The sequence below is a fragment of the Eucalyptus grandis genome, chromosome 11, assembly GCF_016545825.1.
Source record: "Eucalyptus grandis isolate ANBG69807.140 chromosome 11, ASM1654582v1, whole genome shotgun sequence".
Lineage (NCBI taxonomy): Eukaryota > Viridiplantae > Streptophyta > Magnoliopsida > Myrtales > Myrtaceae > Eucalyptus > Eucalyptus grandis.
The window spans coordinates 3,359,784-3,369,357 of record NC_052622.1 but is presented as its reverse complement, the minus strand read 5'-3'; the positions used below and the strand labels follow the sequence as shown (position 1 = coordinate 3,369,357).

At 42.9% G+C, this 9,574-nt stretch overlaps 2 protein-coding genes across 2 annotated transcripts; one reads left to right on the top strand and one right to left on the bottom strand.

Moving 5' to 3' along the window:
* Positions 1–2,912: 2,912 nt before the first annotated feature.
* LOC120289579 (serine/arginine repetitive matrix protein 1-like) lies at positions 2,913–4,224 on the bottom strand. The gene is made up of 2 exons (XM_039304679.1): positions 3,947–4,224; positions 2,913–3,390 (listed from the first exon to the last, which is right to left on the bottom strand). The coding sequence occupies exons 1-2, from the start codon at positions 4,222–4,224 to the stop codon at positions 2,913–2,915; spliced, it is 756 nt and encodes a 251-aa protein (XP_039160613.1).
* An 819-nt stretch (positions 4,225–5,043) lies between these two features.
* Positions 5,044–9,571, top strand: LOC120289577. Its single transcript, XM_039304678.1, has 6 exons — positions 5,044–5,085; positions 5,971–6,713; positions 7,309–7,533; positions 7,650–8,267; positions 8,384–8,575; positions 9,022–9,571. The coding sequence occupies exons 1-6, from the start codon at positions 5,044–5,046 to the stop codon at positions 9,569–9,571; spliced, it is 2,370 nt and encodes a 789-aa protein (XP_039160612.1).
* The last annotated feature ends 3 nt before the right edge of the window (positions 9,572–9,574 follow it).

The following is a 9,574-nucleotide window of genomic DNA, read 5'->3' as shown; positions in this document are numbered from 1 at the left end:
CAAATGCCGAATGCTCAATGCTTTGCCTCTTCCCTAGCTTTTCATTGAGCATTCGGAATGCTCATATTTGAGCAAAGGAGCTTTCAAAAAATTTACCAAACACTAAAATTTTTCCCCAAAGGAGCTTTGGGCCCAAAGCCTGGGAATGCCCAACCAAACAGCTCCAAAGACCCCAATCACTGAGAACCGAGAGGAAGGTGGCACGTGCGCACGTGACTTTTTGTGGGGTGCGGAGTGCAACTTTTCTTCGATTTAGTACATAATGTCCGTTAAAGGAAAAAAAAATGGTATGTTACACATAAATTTTCCGAGATTTTTCTTTTATATCTTTTCCTCGATTAGCACATTATATTGGAATGGACTAGGGATGCGCATCAATCCCACTCCAAGTTAGGAATTGGACCGGACTGCTAATTATGGGTGGTTTCTATGGGAATCTCGGTCCAATTGGGATTTCAAAATTTTGAAACCGGCCCAAGCTGCTTTGATCTAAGTAAGGATATGAAAGCGTTGGCGTGCGGCTTTACAAATTAATCCTAATGAAACCGACGAGCGTTTTAAGGTATATTATTTTTCTTTATTTTTTTATTAAGGACAAAAGGTGCATATCATTTGTGCGAGTAGCTCTTCTTTATTAGTGACTTTTCTATGATTAATAATTTCATCCCACGCTTAAATAACTTTTGACATATTTAAAAACATTCAATGAAAAAATAAACCTATCCAATCTCAAAGACTACATTTAGTCGCATGCATTTCTTAATCAAGATAGACTGGATATGATAGAATATGAAATCTTTGGATTTTTTTTTATATTTTATCAACTATTTTGTAATCGTAATATTAAAGTTGGATATATTCACATCATATCATATTTTATATAATGGATGATTTGAAAAATATTTTATAAAAACAAAAAAAAAAAATTGTTCACATCGATTATAAAAATTAATGAATGAAAACTAGTTGAATTTAGTGATAATGATGACATTTATTATTATTAATAATGACTTCAAAAGAAATAAGTGATTATTTTAAAAGGAAATATTATCTATACGCTTGTTGGGAAAGGAATCCAGCCCTTATCTCTTCTTCTTTTTTCGACTCTATTGAAGACTTCAAGATGGAGGCTTGATGATGCTAATGCGGTGAGAGGGAGGGAGAGAGAATTGGGTAGGAATTGAATGGAGGATTGGGAGGGTGTATGGGGGTGATTATATGTGATTTTGGGAGAGAGAGGGAGGTACGGGAGGTGGGTGTGAGGTCGATGTCGGGGGAAGGAATGAGCTGGCGGCTACTTGGGGAGCTAGCCAGGAGAAAATGGCCACTAAATACTTAGGTGAGTTGCAAGAATGAGCTAGAGAGAGAAAGAGAGAGAGAGAGAAAAGAGAGCAGAGAGAGAGAGAGGCTTGAGTGATTTTTAGTGAAAGAAATTGGAGATTGGAGGGGTGGTGGTGTTACTTTTTCCAATGTCACCCCCCTTTTCTAGGACATTATTAAGGCCTTTGTGGCTCTCTCTCCCCTCTTCTTTTCTACCTTGTTATCTCTATTTGTGCCGTAGCTTGGAAGTTTATTAGCATAGTCTCCCTTTATCATCTAGTGAGAATGAGAGAGAGAGAGAGAGAGAGAGAGGGAGAGAGAGAGAGGCTTGAGGAATTGGACCGGATTGAGCTGGCTTAAGGTATATTATTTTCTTTATTTTTTTTTATTAAGGACAAAAGGTGCATATCATTTGTGCGAGTAGCTCTTCTTTTATTAGTGACTTTTCTATGATTAATAATTTCATCCCACACTTAAATAACTTTCAACATATTTAAAAACATTCAATGAAAAAAAAAAAAAAACTTATCCAATCCCAAAGACTACATTTGGTCGTTCGGATTCTTAATCAAAATAGAAATTTGGATATGATAGAATATGAGATATTTAGATTTTTTTTTATATTTTATCAATTATTTGGTGAATTGCAATATTAAAGTTGGATATATTCACATCATATCATATTTTATATAATGGATGATTTGAAAAATATTTTATAAAAAAAAATTGTTCACATCGATTATAAAAATTAATGAATGAAAACTAGTTGAATTTACTGATAATGATGACATTTTTTTATTATTAATAATGACTTCAAAAGAAATAAGTGATTATTTTAAAAGGAAATATTATCTATATGCTTGTTGGGAAAGGAATCCAGCCCTTATCTTTCTTTTTTATTTTTTCATTTTAAGGAAATGATGTCATTCTTTTTTTAACTTTACAACAGATTATCGGATCAATTTTTCGGATCGATTTTAACTCCACGAGACAAATGATATACAATAGGGATTCTAACAAATAGTTAAACTCGCGGCATGGAAGTCTTCAATAGAGTCGAAATTGAAGAATGCCAAATCACAAAACATCTCTAGTTGCTTTTCATCCTCATGGACTTTGGAACACCAAGCAAATAGCCAAAAGGATTCCGGTGGAATGACCTCTTCCCGAGCAGTGAGCACTACAGGCTTTGAGCTCAAAGATCGAGCTTTGGCAGGTGAGGGTAGAGAGGAGCATTAAGAAGCTGATGACTTATAGAGAAGGTGGTGAGTGGGACCCATGATTTTTAGCGTCCTCCTCCGTGATTTCAGCGGGTGGAGAGAGAGCGAGAAAGCTATATAAACCCCCTCCCCGCTATCCCCCTAACCCAATCCATCTTCCCCAAACGCCACAACCCCCCTCTCTCTCTCTCTCTCTCTAGCTCTCATGGATCCCGCGTCTCGCGCGATGCCCTTCTGCATGAAATCCCATCCTTGCTTTAGGTCGATGCTCTTCCTGTCGTTCATCCTTGTAGAGCCACAGCTCGACTCTCAAGTTCCTCTGCAGGAAGAAGAACAAATCCACAGGCCCGTTCCAAGCCCCGCCCCTCCTCTCTAGACTGATTTCCCCGCGATTGCGAGCGCGGCTCCGTCCGTTCCGTCGATTTCGCCGTCGCGCCGGCGGGATCCTGCAGCGCCGATCGCCCCCTCCTCCTCCTCCTCCTCCTCTCGCCGCCTCCTCCGTACGCGCGGCGCGGCGTCGCCGGCGTCCTCGTCCGTCTGTAGTTGCATCTTCTTCCGCGCTTCTTTTGCCTCCTTTTGGATTCGGCCGCGCCGGCGGAGCCCCAGCCGCCCCTTCTTAGGGTTGCCGCCGTTCTCGCTGCTGCGCGAGTTCTGTTTCGGTCGCGGCCGTGATCTGTTCGGCGATTGCCGCCGCTGCGTCTGGGAGTCGTTTGCTTGGTTTGTGCAGTGGTGGCGGTGGGCCGGCGGGGGAGGCTTCCCGCTTCGCGTCTCTTGTGCGGGCGTTGGGAAGGAAGCGCTTGGGGGGATGTGGTGGGACGAGGTGGCTTCTCCTTGGGATTTGTTCCTCTTCCTGCAGAGGAAATTGAGAGTTGAGTTGTGGCTCTACAAGGATGAACGGCAGGAAGACCATCGACGAAGAGCGAGGATGGGATTTCACGCAGAAGGGCATCGCGAAGCTGAAGAACCTCCTCGAGGGGCTCGAGGAGACCCAATTCAGCTCGGACGACTACATGATGCTCTACACGTATTTAGCCCCTCTTATCTTCTCCTTTTCCACGCATGCCTGCTTGTCGAGCTGCATTATCGTATCTTTTGTCGACAGTTGTTGACTTTGTTGATGTTATCTGCAGAACGGTTTACACTATGTGTACTTAATAGCCTCCTCATGACTACTCCCAGCAACTGTACGACAAATACGTAGCTCGGCCCTCCGCCCGTAATTTTTTAATTTATTTTAATATACAATGCAGTCCCTTAATTATTTATCTAAATTTCTTTGATACATATTTAATTTAATGTTTAAATTATATAAATTTTTTTAATATTATTATTTTATTAATTTAATTTTATGAATAATATTAAAATTTTATATAATTTAGAGACTAAATTGAAAGCTGTGGAAGAACCCCATGTTCCTCAGCCAGGCCTCGATGCAGGACAAGCTGTGGGAGTAGAGCGGCTTGGTCTTGTCCGGGAGGCGCTTCAGCCACTCGTCCTCCTCCAGCGACGACTTCGAGAAGGTCCCCGTCAGGGTCCGGGGCCCCCTGGAGCGGACATGCAGGCGCGGCGGCGGGGCGGGTTTGCGCGAATTGGGGAAGAAGGAAGCCGACGGAGGGGAGGAGGAGGAGCTCGTGGAGGGATTGGCGGGAGCCGGAGCGAGCTTCGAAGGCGAGAGCGCGATCATCGTCCTTGGAGGGTCGGGGCTGGGCTTGTGCGGGATCCGCCGTGAGCTCAGCCGTGGAGGCGCGGAGGTTGGGGAGTGGCGGGGGCGACCGCGAGCGACTCGGGTTGGGAACTCGTTATCTTCTTCGTCTATTATGTTTCGAGAGAGTGTTCTCGCTTCTGTTTCGGTGTGGGCTCACGTGCGCCGAGAGTGGGGAGCGAGAACTTTTCGAAATGAAATGGGTGGGCTCGGGCCGGAAAAAATGGGCTCCGGCCCAACTTGTGATCCACCACCCTCTTTCTACTCCTTCACAGAGACCCCAGTCGCTTTAAAAGGAAGGACTGGCACGTCCGCACGTGACTTTCGAGGGTGGGTACAAAGTGCAACATGTTAAATAAAAAAAAAAAATGGTACGTTGCACATAATTTTTCCACGATTTTTTAATCTTTTCCTTAGGTAGTGATATTGATATGGACTAGACTCCCTAGAGATGTGCAACGGTCTTGGTCCAACTGGACCAAAGAATCGAACTGGACTAACTAGTTATGGGTAATTCTCATAGGAATCGGTCTAGTTTTGAGTTCCAAAATTAGGGAACTAGAAAACCAAATCGAGTCGGCTCAACGTATATTTTTTTTCTTTATTTTTTTTATCAAGGGCAACAGCTACATTTATGGGAGTAACTCTTCTTTTACTAATAAGTTTCCTATGATTAATGATTTCATCCTACGATTAAATAGATTTCAATATATGTAAAAACATTTGGAAAAAAATGAAACATTTAAAAAAAATCAAATTTATTCGATCCAAAAAGTGGATAAGTTTGTTTCCAATTCACGAATGAGGAATCAACGACCCTATGGTCCAATTTCCGATTCTAAGGTAAGACGCGATTTGCCCCACAACTAATCATCCATAATATGAAAAACTTAATTATCTTTAGAAAACCCACAAGGACGCCTCATTTTGGACTTAATAACCACTTGCATATTTTTTTTTTTCTTTTGCATATATCATTCGTACACCTCTAAGCAAATCTCCGTATAAAAAAGATATATTTACTTGTCATTCTAAACTCATTTTAGCATCTTGCCTAGAGTTTTGGTGATTTGATTTTCAATTGGTTTGAGAATATTTGAGTGGGCACCCCGATTTATTAGCTAGGTTGGGCATTGTCACATTTTCATAAGAAAGGGACGCCAAGATTATTAATTTGAAGGTGTAGACGATCTCTATCATTTGGGCTAGAGATTGGCCAAATTTTTGAGAAAACAAGACAAGTAGTCAGTAATTTTTGATTTAATGTACAATGTGTTCAATGAACTTTTAATTTGTTCTAAACTTTATTTCAATATACAATGTAGTTCCATAATTTTTTAATTTGTTCAATTTGATCTCTAAATTATTCTTCTATTAATTTAAATTTATGGACAATATTGAAATTTTATATAGTTTAGAGACTAAATTGAACTTGTGAGAAAAGTCTAGATATCATATTGAAAAAAATCGAAATATCAATGGAAAATATTATTAGGAATAAAATTTAGAAATTACGCTAAACAAATTCAAAGTATAAAACCATATGTAATTTTCCTAGAAATCACCAACTTTGACTTTTAGTGGGACCGAGCTCCGCAGACAAAGAAAATTTGCCCGCCGCTCCTCTTATTTCCCGCCACTCCACACCGCCTTCAAATAAAAAATAAAAATAAAAAATAAAAACCTCTCCCTCCCTCCCTCGCACTCTGCTTCAAGTTCAATCCACAGAAAAACACCCCCGCGCTCCCTCCTTTCTATGGCGACCGATCCGATCACCGACTTCTCCCGAACCCGGCGCGTCGTCCTCCTCGTCGACCTCGACCCGCTCCTCCGCAGCCGTGCCTCGCCGCCGCCTCCCTACCTCTCCTCCGTCCCTCCTCCGCCCGGGCCCTCCTCTCGCTCCCCCTCTCCACTTCCTCCGCCCTCTCCTCCTTCAAGTTCTTCTTCTCCTCCCTCTCCCCGATCCTGTCCTCCTCCAGGATCCCCAATTCCCCCTCCACCTCTCCTTCGACGCCCCCGCCGCCACCTCCGCTCCCTCGCCGACTCCCTCGCCTCCCTCTCCAGCGGCCTCGCGGGTCCGGCGCCGACCTCCGATGCGCCGCCGCCGCCGCCGCGAAGGGAGGGAATGTCGCGGCCTCGATGCGCCAGCTCCTGCACGACTACGCCTGGGACCTCGTGGCCGACGAGGAAGGTTCGGGTACGGCTTCGCGTGGTGATTTCGGTGTTAGGTCTAATTTGGTCGTTATGTTGTCGCCCGCGTGTAGAGATAGGAAATCGGGTTGTGAATTCTTGGGAGTGGAGGTGGGAGGTGAGGGGATGAGCAGTGCGGATTGGTTGTGCGATAAGTTTCACGGGTTTTTTAAGAACGTGAACGATGCATTCGTTAGTAAAGATATTCATTTCAGCTGGGTTGATGTGAACTGCGAATCGGAATGTGAAGTGGAAGAGGTTGGGGACGAAGATTCAGAATGGTTTGTGGCTTTCAAGGATGCGATTAGGAGAATAGGGTGGGGGTTTTGCTCGACTAAATCGATTGTGTTGGGTTCTGCTCTTGTGCCCTTTGAATTGATTTATCCTAGAATTGCCGTCTTGTCGAGATACGTTGACATTCAGAATCGTGTTAATAGGAATCGTGCCACTTTGGGCCTTGAGATTTTAGATGTGAACGGAAAGCCATTGGAATGCAAATGCTGCGAGCTAGAATTGTTAAGTTGAAAACGGTGCATAGATATGAAGGTAAAGAAGTATTGTTGAGTCCAGCATCTAAAAGTTTGCGATCTGGGCTTCATGAAGGAAAGAGCAAATATATGGAACAGTTCATTGATGGCGTCACGATGATAAATGTCAAGACAGTACAAAAGCAGGATAAGTTTGCTAAGTTGGACGGGCAATTTTCTGAACCGATTCTTGTTTGTGAACACTCGAGGAAACATAGGATGGATCAGACTTCTGGTAGCAGCAGTGACTTTTTGGGAGATAAGGTGCTTAAAATACTAGCGAAAGAGTCAGGCGAGCAAGTGAATAGAACCCTCCTACATGGGAAATTTTCTTGAGTTTTATGTGCAGGGAGGGTTTTTGGGCTTCAGTTTTGCTTAAGAATGGGAGAGGAGATTCACGCATTGGGATTCTTAAACCATTCACCATATCTTCTGCTCTGTTGTTCCTTCCAAAGATTGCTTCTTCCCCAAACATGGAAGCAGTGAATCCATTGCCGTTTGCTGGGAAGCACGATAGCAACGTGCTTAGGTCCAGTCCAGATATGCTAGACACAATTGGGTCTAATGACTTTCAGTGTGAATCTTTGTCCACAAAGAAGCAGATCGAACTTGGTGATAGTAAAAGGAAAAAGAACAGAGAGAACTTGCATTTACTTCAGAACCTTACTTGGCCTGCCTTCTGTAAAAAAGTGCTTTTGAAGGTTTAGAAATGAAATTGGAGGACTTATATTTTTCCAGGGAAACTGGTAAGTCCAAGAAGTTAAAGTTTTTGAAATGCTGGATGAAACAGGCTCAAAGAGCTATCCAACCTGGCCTTAAGTCAGATGGATCCGAGCCCCAAGTTCACATGCCAATAGAAATGGAGAACAGACAAGCAGACACGCCAGAAGTGAATGAACAGCCAATCTCTGCATGTGCCTCCTGCGGAGAGGATTCTTTGACTGCAGTTTCTAGAGTACAAGATGAAGTTGCATGTGGAAATGATATAGTAAGTCCAGAAGATTTCCTCAGTAGCATACCCAGCAAGACCCGTCAAGGAATTGAATCTGAAGGGGTAGACTTGGGGGCTTTGGCAGAACGGCTTGTGAAATCCTGCACATTATATATATACCAGAATTTTGAATCTGAACTGGCTGCAGTAAATCAGTCCCCTTCAGCAAATGCAGATGACGCTAGTTGCAGCAGGGTTGCTGCTGAGTTGATGAAACTTGTGCTTTTGGATCCAAAGGACTTAAGTGAAAGGAACAAAACCAGGGATCAATCCTGTCCAAAGTCAGACTCGACTGCTTCAGCGCGTGTCATTAGAGAGTATCCTTTACTAATATACTTCTTTTCCATCTGGGCTCATCATATTGCAGCTTTACATCAGCCCTAGATGGTTTTTGTTGATGTCTTTTCTTTTCCTTTTCCTTAATAAGCAACAGATACGAATTGCAGATATTTTTCCGAATGGAAATATTGCGCTTGCAAATAGCAACTATATTTAAGGAGTCGGTGAAGCTAAAGTTTGTGAAGCAAATATGCCTGTTTTTGGAGTGCATCCAATGCCAAATGGAGGGTGGCTTTTTTGGCGATTGGAGCCTTCATAATTATGTGGGAAAGATCATCAAGAGCAGGTATATCATATTGGTAACACTTAACGGTAGGAAATTTCTGCTCTTGATATGCAGTACCATGGCATGGCAACATGTTCGTGACTTGCGACCTGCTTCTTTTTTCCCCCAAAACTGCATGGACATTGGCATAATATCTTTCTATCCACACGCTAAGAAAGGATTTGTGTGGTGTGAAATATAAATTGTGTGCGACCAAAATATATATATTTATAGAAGTACTTCTGAAGGGGTGCTTGTGCAGCCAGGTCTATTTCTGGGGCAGTTAACTCTGTTTAATAGAAGTATTGGATAATCATAAGTCAGGTTCAAGCCAAACTACACATGTAGTTTTTCTCTTATATTCATAAGCAAAATTGTACCAGCTTAACCATCAACAGCTTCTACTTCACATATTGGGCTAAGGAAATATCCAGCACTCTTACTTTTTCTCCTTCTGTGAGCTTCAGATATTTTACTGATCTAGAGGAGGTGGTCCAGCGCATCTATTCAAAAATGGATTTGCTGTTATTCCATGACGAGGAAGATGAGTTGCCCAATTTGCAACTCAATAGTCAAGACAGCAGTAAATGCACAGATGAAGATAAAATGGACAAAAACATCCAGTCTGATAGATCGGTTTCAGCAGAAAATGAATTAGATGAACGATGGCAAGGCGACAATGCCAGAGCAAATCGAGAGGAGCATCTCCGCAGATTAAATGAAGCTCAGGAAAGAAGAGAGAGGGCTCGGAGATTCGCATCATTCACAAGCTGGGTACCCGATCTGCAAAGAGTCTGGGCTCCAAAGCAGCCTGGGGGAACGAAGAACCAGTCCGATCCTAGGAGAAAGCTACTGAAGAAGAAAGATCGAACCAGGACAACCTGTGACATGGTTTTTGAGACTCCGATGACTGACAACAAACGCTCCTGCCTGCGAGCCAACAGTGGCAAGAATAAGCAAGATCCTTCATCAAAGCATGGTTCTGTTTCAAGGCTCTATTTTCTGACTGACAACTAACAC

What these genes read in the sequence shown, in the direction of transcription:
- LOC120289579 (XM_039304679.1), bottom strand. Translation starts at nt 4,224, where the DNA reads ATGATCGCGCTCTCGCCTTCGAAGCTCGCTCCGGCTCCCGCCAATCCC. An exon ending in GCCTGGCTGAGGAACATGGG is followed by an intron (nt 3,391 to 3,946) that starts GTTCTTCCACAG and finishes TTTCCTCTGCAG; the next exon opens with GAAGAGGAACAAATCCCAAG.
- LOC120289577 (XM_039304678.1), top strand. Translation starts at nt 5,044, where the DNA reads ATGAGGAATCAACGACCCTATGGTCCAATTTCCGATTCTAAG. An exon ending in ATTGGGTCTAATGACTTTCA is followed by an intron (nt 7,534 to 7,649) that starts GTGTGAATCTTT and finishes TCTGTAAAAAAG; the next exon opens with TGCTTTTGAAGGTTTAGAAA. An exon ending in GGAAAGATCATCAAGAGCAG is followed by an intron (nt 8,576 to 9,021) that starts GTATATCATATT and finishes TGTGAGCTTCAG; the next exon opens with ATATTTTACTGATCTAGAGG.